Below are 25955 nucleotides of genomic sequence, written 5' to 3'. Positions count from 1 at the left end.
TTTGCATCTGGTACGATGATTAATAGCCTGGGTAAATGGATGGCTTTTTAAAAATGCATTGAGCAAAACAATACAATACAATACTAGCATTTACGAGTACATTTATGCTTTTAATTGTTTTGCACAGCCTTTCCTAATAGGAAACTCCTTGTTCAGGGATGATTATACCTAGCTTTGTTTTTAAAAGTTTGGGGCTTCTAACCTTCATGGAAACTGTAATGATTAACCTAAAAACACAATTCCTTTTTCTTGTTTACTACATAGAACATTACAGCACAGTACAGGCCCTTCGGCCCTCTGTGTTGTGCCGACCTGAAGCCCATCTAACCTACACTATTCCATCTACGTCCATATGCTTGTCCAATGATGACTTATTCATGTGATCTTCTGATCTCTATGTAGCTTGGTTGTGTAGTTTACCCACTAGCCAGTTTTTCTTAAATTATTGTTTTAAATAAACAATTGGATCAGTGAGCTCAAAATCTATGCTTTTATGTTTATTTAACTGGCAATTTGAGGGTTATGCCAGATTGGCAGCTAAAGGGGTGAGTTGCAACTTTGTCCTAAAACACACTCTGCAGTGTACATAAATTTGTACATTGACACAGTGGAACCTGGAGTAAATAAGTTGACTTCATTGAAAGAAAACAAGGTTGGGGTGTACCACTGGTGGTCTCCCCGTAACCTATTTTGGTGCTGGCAAAGGAAATTTTGGAAAGGATTTCATTCCTGATCATTATCCAGTAACTGTTGAGTGTTTCTAAATGTTAGATGCAAATTTGGAGTACAGTGGAATGTAGAAGAACTACCTAGCAACACTTGTAACATTTGACTTGCCCTGGACAACAACATAAATCCAATTTTAACCTGACTCTTGAGAGGAGGAAACCACTTTAATTGACCATAAATGCCAGTGACTGACTCTTTGCCAACTTCTCAGATTGCAATTGAAATTAAAAATTGAGCCATTAAGCAAACTTGTGTACAATACAGTAGAGATTATCACTGTTTAGGGAATCAATGAATGCCACTAAATTACAGGATAGTTGTGAGCTACAAGCTGTTTATTTAGTGAACCACCTTGATATTCACTAATACTGTTTTGTAAAAAAATTGCCACAGTAACTTGCTCAAAACTGGGTTTTCTTCATAGACTGCTTATTTCTTTTCTCCTGACTGGTCTGCAATCTGAATCTGTTTGCAGCTCAGAGCCAGAAAATGCAGGAGTGGAAGAAAAACCGAAGAAAGCTGGGAAACCACTTAATCAACAATTACAGTCTCTGAATCTGGATGCAGAAATATTTGAAACCAAGAAGAGAAACTATCTAACTAGGTGAGAGATCCACTGTTTTGTTATATCCACTGCTGACTGAAAACCACCAAGTGTGTAGAATTGATACATTGCACTGATTCTATGTGTTAATTTTCTGTAGTGATGCCCAGCATAGGGAATGTTAAACTCATGGAACTACAGTACTCTTGTACCCTGTTTCCTTCAGCTAATTGCTTAATTTTAATGGGTGAGGCTTTTATGCTATAATACTACCAATTTAAAATCAGAACTGAATATGTATCTACTTTAAGATTTATTCAGTTGGAAATTTTGAATGTTGGTTGAAACATTTGATTTCTACATATGATTCGCCGAAATTTGCGCACAGTCAGTTTTGAAGATTTGCAAGTGTAAATAACATATAGATTTTCCTCTGCTTCAAAGTAATTTGGTTATTCATGTATGCAAGTGCTCATATTTGGATTAAGAGCCAACCACCAGACCGCACGGTGTTAGTTTGTGTTTTTTTATATATGTGTGAAATAAGCAAATTTTGGGCCTTATTTTAATACATTGAAGAAGATGGTAGCTTTTTGATTTTTTTAATGGAGATTTTAATTTGGAAATTTTTAAATGTAAATTTTCATACTTGTTTTTTGTTAACGTTTCATTGCATTTGTTAGATAAGCAGAAATATAACTGTGTATTGAGGTGCACTTTGTAGTATAAAGTCTGACTGGAAGATAATCCAGACTTGATAACCATGGCTTGCTCTACATCAAAAAGCAGTCTGTTTAAATGGGGAAAGAGACTACTGGAGCAAAAATCTGCAATACAAAAGGGATTTGGGTGTTGTTATGCATGAAATATAGTATTAACATGTGGGTGCAGAAAATAATTAGGAAGGCACCTAGAGTTTTGGCCTTTATCTTGGAGGGTAGTGAATATCTGGAATTTTCTACCACAGCAAGCTGTAAAGAGGAGGTAGATTACATTTTGAAATAGAGGAGTTGAGGGTTATGATCTAGCAAGAAAGAAGAATTGAGGCCATGGGCTGATCAGCCATGATATTTAAAAATTGGCGGAGAAGGCTTTCTTATGTTTCAGATTATGCAACTGGCTATTTTATGCATTTCAATGTAGTGAAGTCGGCTGCAGTAATATCTACTCTTGCAAATTCTTCTAATTGGCTTAACTTTCTTAAGAAAAATTCTGAATTGGTATGCTGGCCTTTTTGGCTCTCAGCACAGAATCGGGTTTTGATTATTTGACTCAACAATCCAGAATATTTATGTATAATATAGTCTTCAAACCCTTTTAAGGACTGCCAGCCAACTGAGAAATAAGTTGCTCAATTCAAAGCTTCACCAGCATAAAATCACTTGAACTAAAGTGTAGTGATGTATTATTTTCTATTTCAATTAAAATTTTATACTTTTTTCAAGAGCACGAGCCATACTGTGTTGAAATAAATGTACAATTACATGGGGTTGTCAGTTTCTGTAATATGCGCATTGCATTTTATTCTCGTTCTGAGTTGAACTTTAAATATTTTGCATTGACACTTTTAACATAAAATCAAGATCTGTGTACCCTCTATCTTTTTCTCTCCTTTTAAGTGCAACTTTTCTGGGTTAATTCTGGATTTTCAGACCATTGGTGACCATGCAGTCACTGGCTCAGTAACAAATATGTCTTTTTAATTTTGAAATGTGGAAGTGATTGAATTTAGTTCTGTGCACACTAGCTTTGAAATTTGAGCACCAAGGCCCTTTTCACGTGAGAAAGTGAGCCTTCACCAACCTTCTGGCAAACTAAGGCTCTGTTCCAAATGGCTTGCTCAGCACAGCAGTTACATCTGCCAATTAAGAGCCATGGCAAGAATGTGCAGAACGTAGACCATTTTCTGTAACTTGAGCCTTTGCATAGAAAAGGCAGACAACAAAATCCATCATGCCTTCTGTGCTCCAGGCCAGTTTGACTAACTGAGGAAAAGAATATTTGAGGGCCAGGATTAGAAACCCGAGACCAAGGTTAAGGCTTATCAGGCAGCACTGATTCCTCAGCTGCTAAATGCTTCAGGGATGTGGACAGGCTGCAGCAGGTACCTAATAACACTGGAGGTACCCACCAACTGTGCCTTTTCAAGTTCTCCAAATCCAGTGGGAAGCAAGCTTCTCCCACACAAGCATCTAAGTGTCAAATGTTAATAACTCAAATCAGACATGTGATTTGCCTGCCGAACACTTGACTTGAAACAGTTATTCTGCCTGGAGCTAAGCAGACAACTCCCAAAAAGACTGCAGATACACAGTAAGGATCCACTGAAGCATACCCAAAGCGATCAAATATCCTGTCAACTAATCAGTCCCTCTTCTCTCTCAATTCAAACTGTAACATTTAGCCCTCGATTTTGGCTTTGTTTTCCTTGGGTTTTTCTTTTTGGTTTTCAGGGCCTCCTTTTTTCATTCTGTCTAATTTATTCAGGCTGTGCAATCACATAGTAACATTACTTTCTGTATTTGTGTAAAATTGTCATGAGGGTTTCCTCAAGACAGGGAAAGTAGATACTAAGCAAACAAATTTTTACTTGGAACCCACGACTAAGATACCAGATATAGATAAGATATTGAACAGACCTGGATATGGGCTGCCAGGGTTCATATTTTGGGGGACTTGGAGTTTAGGTTTGTAGCATAGCTGCACCACCTTAAAGGTGAGTTCACATAATGGTCACTTAATGACTAGTTCATGCTGCTGTCCCCTCTCTGCCTTTTGCCTTTGCCACTCCTGGAACACTGCTATCTAACAACACTGTGGGAATACCTTCGCAAGGCTCACAGCAGCTCATGGTCACCTTGTTGAGCATATTTAGGAGTGAGTGATAAGCATTGACCTTGCCAGCAGAGTTCAGATCCCATCAATGCACTTTTTTTAAATGCTCAAAGCTCCTCAAACATGTCGCTCTTAAACCAACCTTTGTGTTGATCTCCTCCAGTAGTGCTACCTCCCAGGGTTCATTAACTCCATTGCCAGTCATCGCTGACTAAGTATGTTAATATCCTCTGTGCCCTTCTGTTGCAGTATTGGGCAGACGCTTTACTGCTTTGTTTGTGATGCAGTGTTTTTTTTTAAAAAGTGAAATTTAGATATTTCCTGTTGTCCTTGCTAAATTTTTTTATGCTGCTACGCTGCTCCTCTTCTTGAAGATCCTCATCCTTTCTCTTCATGGGATTTATAGAAGCAGTCTTTTTTCTTTCATTTACTTCATCAAATTCAAATCATGCTCTTTACTGTGTTTCAGTTTAGTACTAGTCTTGCATATCCGTCATTACTCCTTTCATGTGTTCTACTGAAATGCTGAAAAAATTTCTAAGATTCATCTGTTCTTTTTCTCTTTGATCAAAGCTGTTTTGTATTCCTTGCGGTTGAGTGTTGTCCATGTTAACATTAAAATTGAGTGTTCCCAGAGGTACTGCAATTTCTCTTCCCTGTATATTGTTGGAATATTTACAAATGTGTTGCCAACAAATGTACTGCCTCTTGCGACACCCATGCATTACATTTCACAACTCTGACTCCAGGTCACTTGTAGGTTAGTTTCCTGCTTCCTATTAGATTGATTGAAGTCACCTTGAAGTTTTACGTCTTTGTGGAGCCTGTCCTTGGGTAGTTTATAGCACACACATTTTTGACTTTGAACAGATCTCAAGTTGAAGAAATATTCCAAGTAGTTAATTTGGTACTTCCCCTCAGGATCAACTTAATTTTGTCTCTTGTTGCTAATACCATGTGAAACTAAAGGAACTTTCTTTCTTTTTTTTCCCCCCCCCTCTGCTTTTCTGTTGTTTGCCTGAAATATTTGATACTTCCGCTGTGTGGTCGTTCTGTACTACCACAGGAGACTCTAGTTCAGAGATGTTAATTCTGATGTAACGTTTCTGCATTGAAAGGTTAACTCTATTCAACTTCCAGACCTGAATATTTCCTTCAATTTCTGAATTTTTAAGATTTCAGGTTTCCAGCAGGCACAGTTTTAGTAATGCTTCCAATGATAGGATGTTATTTTGACAGGGTGATTAGCTATTCATTTGTATGCTTAGTTTTATGTGAATTCACCTAAGCATGTGAAATGTACCAGTAGGTTCTTTTTAAGCCATTTGTATCTTTTTAAAATCTTGAGCTTCATTTCAGACCTATCTGAGGCAGACAAATTCATACTATTTCTCCCTGTCATTAATTCCAGCACCGTTCCCTTTTCCCTTTGCTTTGCTGTGCACAGCTTTAGTCTTGCTGTATGAAATTTGGATAATGGAAGAATATATGTCCTTATTCTAAAACTACACTTGTCTTTTTGTTGTTAAGCAGGAAGAACTGCATGCTCTCCAGTAATTAGATCCTGTTTTATCATTGTTTGCTGTAATGATTAAATTCCAATTACAAAATTGGAATGCAGCTAACTGTATATTTTTTAACCTAATTGTAATTTGTTAATTCATTTGGATATATGCTTTGAACTTTTTGTCTTCCAGATCAAAGACTTATGATACAGTGTTTTCACCCAGTCCTTCAGAATATGAAACAAAACCTGAACGGAAAAAGTCCACCTCCAACGTGAGTATTTTACTGTGCATTGCTTCTTTCACCTTTCCTTTCGGTTTTTCCAGATTATGCAATTGTGCGAATAACAACATAGCTAACTTATTTCTTACTCCTCTGCCACACCATCTGAGCTTGAGTGCCAAGTGGTCTTTGTACAGATGATCAGGTAATACTGTGCATATTAAAATAGCTGCAGTTAAGTATAGAATAGACTGAGGTGTAAACATTACATCACATTACACCTACCAATCAGAGTCACCCCTGAAGATTTGTCTTTGTGGAGCATGTCGTTAGGTAGCCTACAACACACTCTTTTTTGGACTTTGAACAGATGTTGAGATAAGGAAATGATTCCAAGTAGTTCACTTTGGTATTTTTCCTCCTTGGGATCAACTTAATTTTGTCTTTGGTTACCAATGACATGTAAAACTAAAACAACATTTCTTTCCCCTGCTTCTCTGTTGCACATCTGAAATGAGTACCAAAGTATTATTTGATATTTCCGCCACATTTTGTTTTCAGCTCTACCTTCCAGTATGTCCATCACTTAACTACAGTCAACAACAATAAATTAATTAACTGACTTGCATCATTAATAGTAGAAATACAATGCATGTCATAATTTAATTTAGGCTTGAACATAGCCATTTAAGTTCTTGTATGATTTTATTTTTGTTTTTTTAATGCATTGAAGTAAACACTTTTTTTTGTTTTCAAGACTTTAGAAATATGTAGGTAATAATTGCACGTGATAGCCTTTCTACTCAGAAACTGTCAGGTTAGCCTGGCCATATCTAAACACCTTAAAGGTTTGCATCTTAGTTTAGTTTTGTAAATAATTGCCCTCTCAGAGCAAGTTTTCAATAATTCCATGACCCTTTCTTTTTATTGATGGGCTATTTAAAAATAGAAATAATCCAGCTTGTGTGTATGATGTTATGATCCTGTTAGAGATCAATATAAATTCAAACAACCAAAGTTTATACATGAACAGAAATTATTACAAAGCAAGAATCATAAACTTAGCTGATAAAGGTTTATACCGTAAGCTCAGTTGTACTTTTTACTGGCCTTTCTGCCCAAGCGTTTCCCTTTTCTCAGATATTATGGAATCTCGGAGGTTAAATTTCTTTTTACCGTTCCTGGGACTAATCCAAAATTATGCCATGTCCCTATGGAATTCACTCTAATTCTCCTCCTATTCCAGCTTTCTCCAAGATACAAGATGTATTTGTACTCTTCCACTGGGTTTTGGTTAAGTGACCCGTCATTTCTTTTTTCCTTTTTCTTCTATAAAAACTCATGATTGTAACTAGGTGCTGAGGAGTTTACAATCATAGAGCAGTACAGCGTGGAAACAGACCCTTTGGTCCAACTCATCTATGCTGACTAGATATCCTAAATTAATCTAGCCCCATTTGCCAGCATTTGGCCCATATCCCTTTTGAACCCTTCCTATTCATATACCCAATCAAATGCCTTTTTAATTGTTGAATTATCCCAGCCTCCAACATTTTCTCTGGCAGCTTATTTGATACACCTACTACTGACTACATGAAAAAGTTGCTCCTGTGTTCCCTTCAAATCTTTTCCCCTCTTGCTTTAAACCTATTCCCTCTAGTTCTCGACTCCCCTGACCCTAGAGAAAAGACATTGACTATTCATCCTATCCATGCCCCTCAGTGATTTTGTAAACCTCAGTAAGGTCACCTCTCAGCCCCAGCTTATTCAGCCTCTCCCTATAGCTCAAACCTCCAACCCTGGCAACATCCTTTGTAAATTATTTTCTGAACCCTTTCAAGTTTCACAACATCCTTCCTGTAGCAGCGAGACCAGATTTGCACTCTGTATTCCAAAAGGGACCTAACCATTGTCCTTCACAGCCGCAACACCTTCCCAACTATGTTCAATGCACTGACCAATAAACACAAGTGTACCAAACTGCTTCACTATCTTAACTACCTGCAGCTCCACTTTCAAGGAACTATGAATCTGCACTCTGAGGTTTCCTCTGTTATTTCCAGCCATAAAAGGTTGCTGGAAAAGCTCAGTAGGCCTGGCAGCATCAGGTGAAGAAAAGAAACCAAGTTAATGTTTTGGGTGCGGTGACCCCCTCCTCAGAACTGAAGCGTTAACTCTGGATTTTTTTTTTTCTCTTCTTAGATGCTGCCAGACTTGCTGAGATTTTTCAGCAATTCTGAGGGAACCTTCTTTACATTCCATTACACCACCACTTTTGGTGCCCTCTGCAAACTTACTAACCATACTCCCCTGTTCACATCCAAATCATTTCCGTAAATGACAATGCATAGTGGTTCCAGCACCAATCCTTGTGGCATACGGCCGGTCACAGGCCTCCAATCTGAAAAGCAACCCACAGACAAGCGAGGAGCAGTTGTAATATGGCACACTGACCTCTTACATTGCGGAGTCAGACGCTAACTTTCCAACACCACCACCTATCACCCTGTTGATCATGACCCCACCCCCAAGCACCAAACCATCGTCTCCAAACCATCTATGACCTCATCACCTCAGGTGACCTCTCACCCACAGCCTCCAACCTCATTGTTCCCCAACCCCGCACGGCCCGTTTCTATCTCCTTCCCAAAATCCACAAACCTGCCTGCCCTGGTCGACCCATCGTCTCAGCCTGCTCCTGCCCCACCGAACTCATCTCCACCTATCTGGACTCCATTTTCTCCCCTTTGGTCCAGGAAGTCCCTACCTATGTCCGTGACACCACCCATGCCTTCCACCTCCTCCAGGACTTCCAATTCCCTGGCCCCCAACACCTCATTTTCACCATGGACTTCCAGTCCCTCTACACCTGCATTCCCCATGCAGATGGCCTAAAGGCCCTCCCCTTCTTCCTGTCCCACAGACCCAACCAGTCCCCCTCCACTGACACCCTCATCCGCCTAGGCGAACTCGTCCTCACCTTCAACAACTTCTCTTTCGATTCCTCCCACTTCCTACAGACAAAGGGCATGGCCGTGGGTACCTGCTTGGGCCCAAGCTATGCCTGCCTCTTTGTAGGTTATGTGGAACAGTCCCTTTTTCGCACCTACGCTGGCTCCAAACCCCACCTCTTCCTCCGTTACATTGACTGTATCGGCACCGCCTCATGCTCCCAAGAGGAGCTCAAGCAGTTCACCCACACCTTCCACCCCAACCTTAAGTTCACCTGGACCATCTCCAACACATCACTCACCTTCCTGGACCTTTCTGTCTCCATCTCGGGCAACCACCTAGAAACCAATATCCATTTCAAGCCCACCGACTCCCACAGCTGCCTGGAAAACACGTCCTCCCACCCACCTTCCTGCAAAAATTCCATCCCCTATTCCCAATTCCTTCGCCTCCGTCACATCTGTCCCAGGATGAGGCTTTCCATTCATGGGCATCCCAGATGCCCTCATTCTTCAAGGACCACAACTCCTCCCCCCTCCCCCACCCCGCCCCACCACAGTGGTCGAGAACACCCTCCACTGTGTTTCCCACACCTCATCCCTTACACCCTGCCCCTGCCAAAAAAGAATTCCCCCCCCCCCCCCCCCCCCCACGTCTTCACATACTACCCCACCAACCTCCAGATACAACGCATCATCCTACGACACTTCCACCATCTACAATGCGACCTCACCACCCAAGACATTTCTCCATCCCCACCCTTGTCTGCCTTCCGGAGACACCACTCTCTCCACGACTCCCTTGTCTGCTCCACACTCCCCTCCAACCACCACACCTGGCACTTTTCCCTGCACCTGCAGGAAGTGCTACACCTGCCCCCCCCCCCCCCCCCCCCCCCTCCAATCCCAGGGCCCATGATGACTTTCCACATCAAGCAGATGTTCACCTGCACGTCCGCCAATGTGGTATACTGCATCTGCTGTACCCGGTGTGGCATCCTCTACATTGGGGAAACCAAGCAGAGGCTTGGGGACCGCTTTGCAGAACACCTATGCTTGGTTCACAATAAACAACTGCACCTCCTAGTCGCGAACCATTTCAACACACACACACACACACACACACACCCCCCCCCAATTCCTTAGATGACATGTCCATCCTGGGCCTCTTGCAGTACCGTACCACCTGTTGGTTGCAGGGACAGCAACTGATTCTGCTTGGGAACCCTGTAGCCCAGTGGTATCAATGTGGATTTCACAAGTGTCAAAATCTCACCCCCCTCCCCCGCCACATTCCAAAACCAGCCCAGCTCGCCCCCACCTCTCTAACCTGTTCTTCCTCTCACCTATCCCCTCCTCCCACCTCAAACTGCACCTCCATTTCCTACCTACTAACCTCATCCCGCCCTCTTGACCTATCCGTCTTCCCCAGACTGACCTATCCCCACCCACGCTCTCCTCTCCACCTATCTTCTCCTCTATCCATCTTCAGTCTGCTTCCCCCTCTCTCCCTATTTATTTCAGAATTTTGTCCCCATCCACCTTTTCTGATGGAGGGTCTAGGCCCGAAACGCCAGCTTTTGTGCTCCTCAGATGCTGCTTGGCCTGCTGTGTTCATCCCGCTCCACACTTCGTTACCTCCACCACTACCCTTTGCCTTCGATCTTCAAGCTAGTTCGCTATCCTATTGGTTAGCTCTCTCTGTATTCCATGTGATCTAACCTTGCTAACCAGTCTACTATGTGGAACCTAGTTGAATGGACTTCAAGGCATATAGATCACACCCACTGTCCTGCCTCTGAATGTTGACAGTCTACAGCCTAATTGTATCTTTCCAAGCTAAGTCAGGTATAAAAACGGTGCTGAAGAAATTCAGCATGCCTGCAAGCTTCTGTGGAGAGAAAAACAGTTAACAATTTGAATCAAATGTAACTTCTTCAGAACTAAACAAATGGGAAAATTGCTTCAGAGATGGTAGGAACTGCAGATGCTGGAGAATCTGAGATAAGGCGTAGAGCTGGATGAACACAGCAGGCCAAGCAGCATCAGGGGAGCAGAAGGCTGACGTTTTGGGTTTACTGTTGCAAACGGTGGGGAAGATCATGAGGGACCATGGAAGAAGGGTGATGGAGGAGGCACCTTGCCAAGCAATTGCTGTTTTGCCTGCTTCCTTTTTGCTCCAATGCCGCAAACACATCTTTGTGGTGAAGCAACTTATACCTCCTTTTATTCTGCGCTCACAACTATTTTCCTCTGAGTTGTGGAGATGAAATGCAAATTGGGTCACCACTTTGCAGAACATCTCTGTTCAGCCCATAGGCATGTTTGCAGGTTTTTGGTTCACTTTCAGTTGCACTGTCTCGCTCCTAATTTCACCATTCCATTCCACGTCTGCAGCAAATTGCAGTAAAATCCGACACAAGTTGAACAAACAGCAGCTCGTTTTGATTAAGGCACTTTAGTAGACTTCGGTACTCAGCATTTGATTTTACAACTTCAGACCATAAGCTCTGTCCTTCACACGTGGCAGGCTTTGGGATATTCATTGGCTAAGTGTTTTACCTTCATTGCAATTGTGTAATTTTATATCTGACACAAACAATTTATTTTATTAATTGACATTTGCCCTCTTTCATAATTGTTATGTCAACCAAGGAAGTCCCCTTTTTTAACGTGCTGCTTTCACTTTCCTTTTTATCTGGGAAATACGTATGCAATTTAAATATTTTATTGAAATTAAGCTCAGTCACCTAATCTTTGCACTCTTACTTGTGAGTTTTTATAAGATAAACTTAGGTTTATTTTAATTGTAACTAACTCCAGAATTGTTTGCATTGCATTCACATGAAAATGATTGCCAACTCATTTCCATTTATCTTTATCTTCAATTCCAAATGCTAGAAGTTCGATTCTAAAGCATGTGGAAAAATGAACTACAATTGTCTACAGCCCCTCAGGATCTGAACGATTGAAAACTGGCACAAAATGCCAACTATTTGCCAATTATAGCATCCCTGCTCAAGATCTGGTACCTGAAAGCAGAGTGGAAGTTTCACTAAGCTGCACGCATTCTCTAAAATCATATGACCCCAAAATACCATGGGTTCTGGAGAATTAAAATTAGAACAAAATGTTGGACAAGCTGAAAGGTCAGGTGACATCTGTGGAGAGAGGAATAGTTGATATTTTGAGCCAATAGCCTTTCATGAGAATTGGAACAATTTTAGAGATATGCAAGAGGAGTAAATGAACAAAGGTGTCTGCTGTATGATACCAAGGCTGCCAGAGGTTAAATACCAAAACAATGAAAGATTCAAGCAAGTGACAGTGGTAACTACTTCACTACAGGAAGTGATGAGAACCAGTAATCCAGCTGGAAATTATTATAACTGATTTTTCTTTTTCACTATCAAACATTTCTCTTTACTGTGGAGGGTCAAAGAGAGATGATGGATAAGTGATTATTTACTATATTTTTTCTTTAGCCTTCCAAGACAAATGCAACCTACCACAAGCTCTTCAAACATGTTGAAAAGGATGAAATTTTAAAACAAAGTAAGTGAACAACTCACTTGTGTCTTATTGACCAGTTCCATGTCATAAATCCCTAAATGCTGTCTGATGGAGTCACTATTCAGTGCACGTACACATGTGCACTTGTTGAAGAGTGAGATATATCCCTCCCTTTATGCTAGCAAAAATTCCCAAATTGACAGTTTTCATGTCTGCCTCTTTTTGGTTGTACTGTCTTGTTTTGCAGAAGCTGGATGTTTTCTGGTATCTTTTCTTAACTGCCCATTGTGAGCCTAATTTGAGTTAATGCCCTTTAATAGTCTATTCAAATACTATGAGATTACATAAATGTAATCCTGGAGAGCCGTATTCACTCAGCTGAAGTCATTGGATAAGTCAAGAATGTCAAGGCTATCACAGCCCTTCTTTCCACCTCACTCCAAACTCACTGGCACAAACCAATTTTGGCTCTTTTTGTTTAACTCTGACTTGAAGCTATTACAGTAAAATCACCAACTGAATAGGGGAATGCTCCTGTTGATTTCCTCAACCAATCAATGCAAAACTTCATCAACTGGGTGTCAGGGCTTTGGATATAGTTGCAGCCTTTAACAAAAGGAAAGACTTCACTAACTGTATCAAATTAAAACATCTTTGACTTAAGAATGGAGGCCTGAAAAGTAACTTTCCTTGGCATTTAACAGCTAAAATACTAGCACTAATTATTCTATTTTTAGGTTTTACATGTGCTCTGCAAAAGGACATATTATACCAAGGGAAACTCTTTGTGTCTGAAAACTGGATTTGCTTTAATTCCAAAGTGTTTGGGAGAGATATTAAGGTTTGTACATTTCACTTGTTACTTTGGTGAAGGGATGGTTTTGTGAAATGGACCATTTGATATTTTTGATTTGAAATAGAAGTCTTTGTCTTGAATAGGAAATATTGTGGTTTTTTATTTGTACCTGTAATGGTGAGTGAAGATTATTTCAAGATTGGTTTAGTGTCCGGTTTATAAAGTTGCAGAAACTGTTGCATTATCGCCCATTTTAACCTGTTAAATTATAAACTATCCACTGAAACCTGTTTTACAGCAATACGCTTGCTCCCTAACCTTCTGGTATTACCATAGCTATCTGCCTTGACAATAATAATGATGACTTACCCAATTGATAAAAGGAATAATTTTGATCTGTTCCTGGTCTCGAGTCTTAGTGAGCTGGGTAGACAGATCGAAGATGGAACTTTGTGAACTTACCCTGTGTGTTTTACAGTGCTGAAATTTTACAAAAACTTTTAAATTCTCATTTGAAAATTTGTTTTCAAGTTAACTTTTTTTTTACAATTTTAGATTGCAATACCTGTCTTTTCCGTGACTCAAATTAAGAAACATAAAACTGCTTTGCTCGTACCAAATGCTCTATGTATATCAACAGAACTTGAGAAGGTGAGTATCCAGTTATGCAATGAATCCAATTACTCTGGAGATTTGGCCGTACAATGTTGAACATCTGTAGTTCAGAGGAAGCATAATTCACCATCCATTGTAGCTGAAGTTTGCTGATGCTATTTTAAACTCTGTTTTGTTGCAGTTTATGTTTGTTTCATTGCTCTCCAGGGATGCAACCTATAAGCTTCTAAAATCTGTTTGCGTACATCTGGAGGTGAGTCTTAGTAATTAAAGTGAAAATTATTAGCCAGATGGTTTTTTGAATCACAAGTGTTCTAAGAATGATAATCAGCCTCTGTTGCATTTGTATTATTTAACCTTTTTGATTCAGCCATTCTTGTGGTACGTAAAGGAGAAGACTGCCTGCCTTCCTGTGTGCCCAGGAATCCTAATATTTAGCCAGTCTGAAGGCCCTGACAGGCAGGAGTGAAGTAAAATTATTTTACTACAGAATCTGTAAGCCTGCAGGCTTTGATAATTGTTTGAAATGTGTTTTGTTTTTTTAAATATCTTCAACTTCCTTTTCTTTTCCTGCTGGTTTTGTTTTTGTGATTTGGTTTTGACTATGAAATAGGTTGAGGCTTTTGGCTCCATGAGCTTTATGAATTATAGTACACTTCCCAACTGGGCAACTGGCACATAATAGATTACCCCTGACAACATTTTAGAATTTCTAAGAAGGATAGAAAGGATTGGAACCTTGCTGAAGCCAGTGTCTGACTTGAGTTCTGCCCACCACGTTCCCCTTCTCCCCATGGACACATCAGTTAAACAGTCTTTTTGCTCCACACTTCCTACTTGCAGGTCATGTGTGTGCATATCTACAAAAGTTAATTGGGGTGGTAGACTGCGTGCTAGTCTTGACCTCTTAAAAGAGACAGTGCTGGCCATTATTGGGATGTTGGTTGCTGAGATTGTAGCTGATTGAGAAGGTGAAATGAGCACCTACTCATGCTCTTTGTCCTTCCAAATCACACCCACCTTATTCCACATTTTCTTTCTGATTTATGAGCATGCAGGTGGTTTAAGCGTGCACCTTCTCCCCCCCCCACCCCCCCCCCACCCCCCCACCCCTTGCGCTTCCCTCAAGACAGCACAACCTTCCATCTGTGCCCTCCTTGTAAGATACCTAAGGAACACAACTTAATCTAGTAGTGGACAAACATTAAGAAGACAGTGATAAAACTCACACACTGGCAATTTCAGTCACTCGACTTTGACATGCTCAGCCACCAGCTCAGGTACCAGTGCTATGTGCAATTTAAGAGATAGGATATGGGCAGTCCCTGTAGGTTGTGAGACATTGAGCACAACTGTACTTCAGCCAGGGTGTGGCAATGGCATTGCAAGAATCTGTGGAATTTGGAAGCAAAGAACTCCTATGGTAACCAAACAAGGAATGCTGATGGGGGTCTGCAGAATGAAATGCTGGTGCACTGGGAAGCCTACTAGAAAGCATTCAATTCAGAGCCTGAAGCAGTCAGCACCAATTTGGACTATGGTTTACATTAAGCTCAACCCCCTTTCCAAAAATGGAAGTATTGGCCAGTTCTGTGAATCCATCTGTGACCAGAAGCATGTTCCACCAGAAGTCTGAGCACTGCTGTAGAAGCTAATGTCATGGAAAAATGATATCGTAAACCACTTTGGTGCCCTGCAATCTTCGACTGCTGTTATCTTGGCTATGGATTCCCGTGTTCAAAGGGTATCGTGGACTGTCATAATAGTCTAGCAACTTGGCCTTTTAACAGTTTATTGGCTTCTTCTGAGGCACTGGTGTAGGAGTGTGGCAGTGTCTCCACAGAGTGTGAATTTGTTGTCCTGTCTTGGTATGATGATATTCAATTCTGCCATGTTGGCCAATGTTTCTTGGTCAGCTCAGTGTGTTTCCACCTGCACTAAGATGCACTCCACACATGGCTATTTTAGGTCCACAGCTCTTGAGACCATCCTTTTTAAAGTCATCTGCATGTTCTTCCACTTTCAAGTCAGCAGCTATACTATAGTTAGTGGAGTGTGTGGGAATGTTAGAGCAGATGAAGAAGGTACATAGAAGACCAGGGTAAGTGAGTACACACTTTTGTATGCAATATGGATTAATTCATTATACATTGGATTTGAAATTTTTGTTTTGGTTTTTTCGTTTCCAAATTGTGACCAGCAGATGCCTTGTTAATAGCTTCCTCTTCCTCTTTTAATGTATTATGTCTGCTGAATGGAGGCAATTATTTATATCATCTCTGTGTGAAGAGCTCATTCAAACAGCTTGGCTAGACGGAGGTTATACGGGTTACCTACTCTCTCGCTCCTCTTCCTTCTCTCTTTTCCAAGTTGCCCTTCAAATATCAGAAGCATCGGTTGGTCCTGCATGATGCTGAGGCTGTACAGCAGACCACACCAGAGCTCGACACCCTGCAAACTGCAGGCCTCCTCTAATGCACTGTACATGTTGGAAGCACTTCTTCATGCTGAAAGAAGACCTAATAATCACCTGACTTAGCACACTTTTTTAGTATGGGAACACAGCTTTTGTTTAGTTGGGGCTATTCAACAGTTTCACCCACAGTCAGTGAATAACTCATCTAGTAACCAATCTTTGTGTGCTGATGTTATCATTTGCTTGTTTTGCAAGCAGTTGTTGACACTGCACACCAATGTCACCAAAATGACATCCAGCCTACCTCACCCCAAAAGTGTCCATTGGCTTTGGATGCAATTTTGATTCTCTCTAACACCATTCGTACCAACACAGCACTGACTCCTGTCCATCCAACCTTTACACTGGCAGTCTAAACCAGGAACTATTTATTGTATGTTGTAACATAATTGGAAAATTTTGTTCAATTATAGAGGTCCATAACTTTTGTAAAAGATTGAAATTTATCAGAAGAAACATGCAAGATTTCAAGTTTTAAGACAGTTATGGTAGCAAACATTTGATTTAAACACTATATATCAGTGACTATCTTACCCATGAAAGTTGGGGGTGGGGGAGAACTCTCCATTTAACCTTTGTGCAGTGTCAACGACTGCTTGCAAAACAAGCAAATGATAACATCAGCACACAAAGGTTGGCTACTAGACTAGTTATTCACTTGACTGGTTGAAACTGTTGGAGAGCCCCAAATAATTGAAATCTGTGTTACCATACTAAAAAGTAACCCAAAATCCTGTTTCAAGGTTGTGCTTTACTCTTTCCTCTTAAGTGGACAGCACATTCTCAGGAACCAATCCAAAAATATTACTGGCTTCCAATGGCTTGCTACTGTCATCTTTTTCCAGTTGCACAACATGAGCCCCTAACTGCCCACCATGGTGAGAGGCACCCAGGCGTTTCCAACATGTGGCTCAAGCTCAACAAATCTTTCAGCTTCATTTACATCCTCACACCTGTGGTTTCCTCAATAGGCACAAGAGCCCCCAGCCACAGTCAGCATGATACATGAGGGCTTGCTGCCTCAATCACCCTGATGATCACAAATTGTTGTCACAAATTGTTGTAGACTTATCTGCTTAAATGTTCAGGAAATCTTAAATGCAGCTTTGTCACAATGGCTTTCTCTAAGTTATCCTCTTTTGTTAAGCCTTTCCCAACCCAATGATATTGAGTTACATGAGCCCCTGTGTCAAAGTAGAAATGCTGATTTGCCATCCTGCAATTAATTTTACTATTTAAAGTAAAGCTGTTTATGAAACCTGACATTGCTGACACTTCTACAAGCCCTGTGCTAACAGCATACTTGGATGTCACAGATGATATTGTTGATATCCTGCACGTTCCTCCTAGTAAAGCAAACTGTGTCCCCTCGCCCCATTTTAAGGTTTGACAACTCCACCCCAGCTTGTTGGCAGAATTCAGTGAGTCACTTGACTTTGTTAGTTATCCAATTTATTTTAATCGAGAGAGGTAATCCCAAAGCACAATCTTTTAAACTCCCATTGCAACTCTTTTAAACTTCTTGCTTTCTTTTCATAAATACTAAGTGGTGTGAGAAGTAAAAAAGAATTAAGAAAAGTGTAATGTTCTTTTACATTTTATTTGATCTCTGTCAAAACTGAATTCTAAAGTGGTTAGACTATACTTGTAAAATTTAAATTTTCAGAGCCTGTGGTATGGTTTGGGAGTATTGGCTTATCAAGTAATTCAAAACTTGCTCATAAATGGACAAACCCTAACTTACTTTCTTTGGTGTGCTCAATGGGTAAGTGCATTATCGCACCCTCTTGAATGCCAAGTCTCTCTGCTGCACACTGGCAAAACAATAGTTAATGTAGGAGCAGCGGGTATGGGAAGTTGAGCCCAACTAACTTACATAAATTGTAGGAACTGATGGCCTCTTTTGTTATCAATGTTTCTAACAATATGTAACATATTAGATAAATTGTGTTCCTCTTTGCAGTTACATTAGACTTGCACCATGAAGGGAAAGGGTATGGGTACTTTCACTACTTTGGTACCCTGGAATAAACAAACTTCCAGCAATGCATTCTTCTATCTAGCTTGAGACCAGTTTCATCTATAAATAGCTAGCCCTGGAATAGTGTTGAAAAAGTTCTACAGTGAATCCCAAATTCTGACCTTCAGTGTAACATTTGTTTAACTAGGACAGAACTGATGATATCAGTCCAAATCCGTCCTCTCTCGAAAATAGTTTCAGAGCTGAGCGTCCAACATCTTTGCCTCTGGTAAGTAGAGACTGATGTCACCTTTTTTCTTTTCTTTTTAAAGACCTTCAATCCTTTAGTAACATAATAAAATACATGTTGAAGTTTAACAGTGCTCATAAGGGACTGGTCACCTAGTTATATTGAGATACACGCTTAATTCTCTGTATCCTTTTTAAGTGTTAGTTCACTTTCAGTAGGGTAGCTACCAGGTGAGGCAGGGATTCCCAAGGATGGGTCAGAATTCCGCATGAGGCCACAAACTGAAATTTTGGGGTCGTGAGCTCCAAGTCAGCAATGGCTGATGATCAGGGAAGATTCTCTTTCTTAAAGCACTTCAAACGCTACTGTATAGAGTTGTACAGGACAGAAACAGACCTTCAGCCCAACTCATCAATGCTGACCAGGTATTCTAAGTTAGTCTATTCCCACTTGCCAATATTTGAGCCCAAACCCCTCTAATTCCTTCCTGTTTGTGGACCTGCCCAGATAGCTTTTAAATGTTGTGATTTATACCAGCTTCCCCCCCCGCCACTTCCTTGGGCAGCTCATTCCATATGTGCACTAATCTCTGTGGAAAATGTTGCCCCTTTTTTTAGATCGCATATATCTTCCCCTGTGATCTTTAAACCTATGCTGTCTTGCTTTGGACTCCCCTACCCTGGGGCAAAGACCTTTTGCTATTCACCCTATCCCATGCTCCTCATGATTTTATAAACTTCTATATGGTCACCCCTCAGCCTTCAATGCTCCAGGGAAAATGGCTCCAGCCTAATCACCCTCCCCCTATAGCTCAGCGCTTCAATGTGGGCAGCATCCTTGTAAATCCTTTCAAGTTTAATAGCATCTTTCCCACAGGAGGGAGACCTGAATTGAAGACAATATTCCACAAGTGGCCTAACCAATGTCCTGTACAGCTGTAACATGACCTCCCAACACCAGTAACATGTGAACATCAAACTTGCCTGCAATCCATTGTGTATGGTAGTTGTTTAAAACTATATCCATTTGACTTCCTATGTTAAGTTCTCAAAGTGTTGCAGCCTGTACAGATAATGCCAGGAGCATTGGATTTGTCATTTTCGTGTGGCTTTGTAGCTGTCCCTGAGAACCTACATTCAAAACAAAATATTTGGCTCCATTTGCTATCAGGAGAAAAATTCACTATTGTCTTAACTTTGCACCAAGCGCAGGAGTAATGACATGAGTTACATTTTTTAAAGTCCTGTACCACACCTGAGCAAAATGATTGCAGGAATATCCATAGCTGGAAAGAAGTAGCCACTTGTGCCTTATGTCACGGAATTCTTCTCCTCCCCCCCACCCCCCCCCCACCCCCCCAACCCAGTGCACCACCTTCTAAAGACCACCCTTTGAATAGAAACCTAAGGGCACAAATTACACAAGTCTCTAGTTCCACTGTATTGTGTAGCAGGATCAGAAGAGTTATTTTTTTCAAACATAGGCTGACACTGACAAAAAGGACTGTTTGTTTATGTAACTTTCAGATGCATTCAAGTTAATCTATACAGATTTGAAATGAGCTTTTTGTTCCTTTATGGTAATGTTAATGCTTGTGAAAGTCCTTTTTTTGAGCAAGAGATGGGGTGACAGCCTAGTGAGATTAATGCTGGACAGTTAATCTAGAGACCCAGGTAATGTTTTGGGGTCGTGGATTCAAACGTCTCATGTCCGATGGTGGAATTGAAATTCAGTTTTTCTAAAACAAAATTTGGGTCTAATGATGACCGTGAATCCATTGTTTGTCAGAAAAATCCATCTGGTTTACTAATGTCCATTTTAAGGAAGGAAACTGCTCTCCTCATGTGGTCTGGCCTACATGTGACTCCAGATCCCCAGCAATGTAATTGACTCTTAACTGCCCTCTGGGCAATTGTGGATGGGAATAAATGCTGGCCTCGGCAGTGACACCCACATGTGAATGAATTTTAAAGTGAAAAATGTTAAAGCAAAATATTGCAGGTACTAGAAACTTTGAAAGTGGGTGATAGCTAACCAATTATATATTATGTTTTCAAAAGTCAACTGAAGTGACATTTGTTAATGGGAGACATCTTTTGGCAGATATGGCAGCTGTTGCTATGGAAAATATAATCAGCACAAAGAAAAGTTTTTAATATTACTGGAATAACTTGGATAAGGAAAATCCCAGCTTAAACTTCTTTTTAGTGTGGTGCCGTCTACTCCTAACAAATTTCTTTTTGATTCATTTCATTTTTTTTAAGGATTCATCCAGTGATTTTTTTTTTTAATTTGGCAAAACTGAATTGGGAGTGTTCTTTTAAGGAGAAGCAAATTCAGACAATCTTAAAATAAGAGGAGGTGATGGTGGTGTTTTGCTCTGGTTACAATAAATTTTGAATTTTGAGCTGCACCCTTTGTCTATTTTAAGGGAGTGTAGCACCATAAACACTTACTAACTTTCAACATTTCTCAGATTGTTGCAGTGACTAAGTGAAACCAAACACGTTACATTATTGAAAACATGGAAGAGAACACCAAGTCTGTAGTTTCTTTAGTCAGGACTCTTAACTTTAGGCTTGAAAGCTGAGATTTGAAATGACTGAGAATTGATGTGTAGAAACATTTTTCCGAGGAAAATGAGGGTTATCTGCACTGTCAAGATAGTACAAGTGAGCAGAACATCTACGCAAACTTTATGGGCTATCATGTCTGCTGAGAATAACATGAGAAAATCTCAGATTGTACTGAGAACTAAATGTGTTATGGCGAAGTGGTGGCAATGAATTGGTTCCCCTCTTTTTCAACCTGCCTGGTTGTTTGCAGAAAAGCCTTGTTTGTGTGTGTGCGTGAAGAACGTTTCTCCAATTAAAATGGTTTTGAGTTGTTTGAACTGTAGGCAATAAGGAGTCAATCAAAGGTTAGCTTGAGCTAATGCTGAAGGAAAAGATAATGAGGACACTGCATTAAGTATGCAGGTTTACACACTGTCCGGTATAAAACAATATATAGTTTAGTCATTTTGGTGTTATTGAGGTGGAAAGAGTTCATTTGATGTTTGGAACAATCGGTAGTAGAGAAAATTGCAGTTACCTTTTTAAGTTCTTTGTTTCCTGGAGTTTCAGTGTTGTCACTGGCATTTAATCTTGAAAGGTAAAGAGAGAACATGAAAGAGACAGTCTTCTACAGCCTATTTCAGCTCAAAAAAAATGCATTCTCTCTGCTTCTGGCATCGAGAGAACGTCTTCTTGAAATATCAATTTATTTTGTATCATATCTGTAGGCGATGTTTCAATGCCAACATGTGAAGAGGCTTGGTGGTAGAAATAAGAAGCAGAAGTTTTTTAATTCCTCCCAGGGTGAGATTCCTGGTTTTAGTGGCTCTGGATTATGTTAATTTCAGTACAGCCTTTTTTGTTGTTTTTTTGTTTTTATTAATTCACATCAGTTTTGAGACTCTTGGCCATCTTGTGTGGGTCAAGTGATCATTTCACAATGGTGTTTTTGGTCACTTTTTTGATAAAGAAAGTTTCAGTCTGTAAAAGTTCCAGGTTCTAAATACAATAATAGAATTCCAGGTTAGAAATCCATACTTTAATATTATTGTGATAAATTGATCTGGTGCAAAAGAACCAGAACTGAATGACCATTTCCTCGCCTTTTTTTCCCCCCTCCTTTTTTTTATTCATTTGTGTACATTGGCAGTGAGTAGTTGACGAAAATGAGTACCATCTAGAAAAGTCTGTCTTTTGTCCAAACTTTTAAAATTGAACGTTAAGCAAAACAAATAATTGTGCTGTCCAGTGGAAAAAGTTCCCTGTGCTGATAAATAAGTTGTTTTGCTATGAGAATATATTAGTGACGAGCACAGGCTGAAACTGCTGTTCAACTGGAGATAAGTGTTTCTTCAAACTACCATAAATGGCATACACCATGGGTGAAAGCTTTAATGACAGATATTCCTCGTCAGACGGAATAAATTCTAACTGACTCCATGCATACTTGACCCAACAAATCCTTATCTAGTAACTTTAGATAGATGTAAACATTTACTTGAAATCCATAGATGGTCAAAAACTCCATATCCTGGCTGAATTCTCATTTAATAAACAAATATTAAGAATGCGGTTACTTTGCTAGTCTGTATAATGAGAATCTGCAACCTTAGTGTGCCTATAAACTATTGCAGTTCCAAATCCAAACAGGCTAGATTTTGCTCGTCTGTTTTCACGGGACATGTATTAATTTGTAATAGTATAAAATGGATCTGGTCTATTCCTACCTATTTGCTGCGAATTGATTTTTAAAGTAATAGTGTCACTGCCCTGCTCCACCTCTTGCATAAATGCTTCCAAAGATTTTTCTTTTCAGTTATGCTCGAGTAGTGATTCCAAGGGCAGAGAAGAAACTAATTGATATATAGCCATAGGATTAATTTAACATTCACCAACAAAAGGCAGATCAAATGATTTTGTTTTCTCCCATGTTAACACCTCTGCCACAGTCTTTCTTAAATGCTTTCTATTCTCTCGCAACACATTTATGCAATCTCTGGAAACTGCTTCAAAACTGGGATGATGGGTCACGTTTTAAATTTGTATAAAAAGCCCATGTTAAGAACAGAAATGGCTGAGAAATCTCAGCAGGTCTGGCAGCATCTGTGGAGAGAAATCAGAGTTAACATTTTGGATTTGGTGACCCTTCCTCAGAACTGATGGTAGCAAGGAGAATGTCAGTTTATGTGCAGAATATAGGGTAGGGTGAGGGGGTGTCAGGAGTAAACAAATAGGTGGGGTAAAGTCCAAAGTGGGAGAAGAACAGTTGGACAGACAAAGGGGTGAATAACAATCTGGCTAGGAGGCTGAATGGTTATTAGTAGGGACTGTTAGTGGCTATCAATGTGTTGTGCGTAATAGACTGTGATAACAAGGCCTTGTGTGTTGCGGTAGGGGCAAGACCATGGGAGAGTTTAAGCCTTGCAGTTATTGAACTCCGTATTGAGTTCAGAATGCCGCAGGGTCCCCATGTGAAAAATGAAATGTTGTTCTTCCAGCTTGTACTGAGCTTCACTAGAGCATTGGAGCACTGCAGCAGGCCCAAGATATTGGCCAGGGAACAGGGTGGTGTGTTAAAATGGCCTGCAGCTGGGAGCTCAGTCATTTTTCCAGGCATAACAGATGTTCTGTGAAGTGTTCTCCCAATCTACGCTTCATTTCCCCAATGTAGAAGAGACCACATTGAGCAGCGAATGCGGTAGATTAGTTTGTGGGAAGTGCGGGTAAAGTGCTGCTTCACATGGAAGGTATGTTTTGAGGCCCTTGGATACTGAGATGGAGGACATAAATGGGCAAGTGTTACACCTTTGGTTGCAGGGGAAGGTGCCGTGTGGCTGTAGGGGATGGTGGTGGGAATGAACAAAGTGGACCAGGGTGTGTCTCGGATGGAACGGTCCCTGCAAAATGCTGACCAGGGAGGGGAATATGTTTAGTGGTGGCATCTTGCTAGAGGTAGCAGAAATGGTGGCTGCTAATCCTCTAGAAGCGGATGCTGGTGGGATGGTTGGTAGGAACAAGGGGAACTGTATTGCTGTTGTGGGAGGGGAGAAATGGGGTGAGGACAGACATTCAGGAGATGGCTCAGACCAGTTTGATGACCCTGTCAATAACAGCATTGGGGAATCCTCCATTGAGGAAGAAGGTGGACATTTGAGGCCCCCTTGTTAAAGTTGGTATCATTGGAACAGATGTGATGGTAACAGAGGAACTGGGAGAATGGGATAGCCTTTACACAATGTAGGCTGTGAGAATGCATCATCAAGGTAACCGTGGGAGTCGGTGGGTTTATGGTGGATATTGGTAGCCAGTCTGTCCCCAGAAGTGGAAACAGATTTCAAGGAACAGAGGAGTTGGAGGTAGTCCAGGTGAAAGTGAGGGCTGGGTGGAAATTGGAAGTGAAATCAATAAACTCCCTCAATTCTGGATGAGAGAGGGAACAGCACCGATGATACAATCAATATTTTGGAGGAGGAGTTGTGGGTAGGGGCCAGAACAGGACCGGAACAAGGAATGTTCCACATCCGCCACAGAGACGGGCATAACTGCGGTCCATTCGGCTGCCCATGGCTACCTCTGACCAGAAGAAAATGAGAGGAGTTAAGAGTTGTTCAGGGCGAGGACACTTTAGGCCTTTGTTCCAGAAAGAAGTGGAGAGCCCTGAGACCATCCTGGTGGGGAATGGGCAACCATATCCATGGGGGGGAAAATGGAGGTACCTGGAGCCCAGCAACTGGAAACACCACAAATTGGCATAGTGTCAGAAATCCCAGATGTAAGTGGCCAGGGACTAGACCAGGAGAAAAAAGACTGAGTCAGGGTAGAAGGAGATGAGATCTGCAGGGCAAGAGCAGACTGAAACACTGGGTCGGACTGGGCAGCCCTGTCTGTAAATTTGTAAAAACCTTGACCCACTTCCTGGCCTGGGAAAGTCCATGGCAAATGCAGGGCTGAATAGTAGTACAGATTCATCTCCACAGTGCCACCTCCAATACATCCCAACTGCAGCCTACTTGGATTGCAAGCCCGTTTTTATCTAAGTGTCTGTGGACACTAATTTCAGCCAGTAAATTGGAGTCGGGGCGGACTTGAATCATAGCCGTAGTAGAGTCTAGTTTGCAATGATCTATTTAGAGTCCGCAGGAGCTTGAGGCAACAGAACTCATGACCTAAGCTATAGCAATTCCCCCATTAAAAGATCAGAGCGGCAGGTTCTGGAGCCAAGTGGAGAGGGCAGGCTATACTAGAACTGGTATTGTAAATCAAGACCGGATTAATTAACGATCTCATTTTTGCAGACGGTATAATATAATTGATTTCGTGTTCAGTTTGACTGAGAGAAGGGTCGATCCAAGGCCAGGACCTTAACTTCTTCATTGTCCTATTTGAAGGCAAATCTGTCTAAAGTAAACTGAAAAATTCAAGTTGATTTGTCGGCTACTAATGATATAGTAGACGTTTTGACATGACCCAAAAATTGGGAGTGAAGTGAATAGTGAGAATACCATTGGACTAACCAAGTGGGCAGAAAATTGGCAAACAAAATTCCACCTGATTTTTAAGTATGAGAGTGCACTTGTATGCTAGGCATTACACTGGATGGCAGGGTACTGCGATATACTGAAGATCTGAGGGAATCTTGATTTGCACATCCAGATTTTGCCACTACCTTCTGGAGAGGTGGACATTGCTCGAGACCTATGAGATACTTGCTTTTGCTGGCTGAGGCATAGAAAACAAACTGAAGTAAGTTATGCTGGTTATGTCACAACTGGAATATGGCATGCAGTCTGGTCACAATTGCGCTAGAGAGAGTACATGCTGGAAAATTTTTCATTCTCCATATTGGCAGGAAGAATTTTAGAAAAAATTCTATATGGTGAGTTTGCAGAGCTAGGAGATGCAGCAGGATCTGGCAGTCTTGATGCATAAATTTACAAAAGGTACAGCAATTAATTGGGAACACTGATAGAACATTATCATTCATTGCATAAATTCTGTGTCAC

The 25955-nt window shown here is 40.8% G+C and overlaps 1 protein-coding gene across 2 annotated transcripts in view; it reads left to right on the top strand.

The window, feature by feature from the left end:
• The window catches only part of LOC125451057 (GRAM domain-containing protein 2B), a 54697-nt gene that overhangs the window by 13991 nt on the left and 14751 nt on the right, over nt 1-25955 (top strand). For both annotated transcript variants that reach the window (XM_048527758.2, XM_048527757.2), the window contains exons 2-8: nt 1205-1333; nt 5806-5887; nt 12273-12342; nt 13038-13141; nt 13652-13747; nt 13893-13964; nt 18356-18436. In XM_048527758.2, coding sequence (XP_048383715.1) covers nt 1205-1333; nt 5806-5887; nt 12273-12342; nt 13038-13141; nt 13652-13747; nt 13893-13964; nt 18356-18436 — 634 coding nt within the window. The remainder of the gene's footprint in view (nt 1-1204; nt 1334-5805; nt 5888-12272; nt 12343-13037; nt 13142-13651; nt 13748-13892; nt 13965-18355; nt 18437-25955) is intronic.

This window comes from Stegostoma tigrinum, chromosome 3, assembly GCF_030684315.1.
Source record: "Stegostoma tigrinum isolate sSteTig4 chromosome 3, sSteTig4.hap1, whole genome shotgun sequence".
Lineage (NCBI taxonomy): Eukaryota > Metazoa > Chordata > Chondrichthyes > Orectolobiformes > Stegostomatidae > Stegostoma > Stegostoma tigrinum.
The sequence above is the reverse complement of the archived record's forward strand: the minus strand, read 5'-3'. Positions and strand labels throughout refer to the sequence as shown.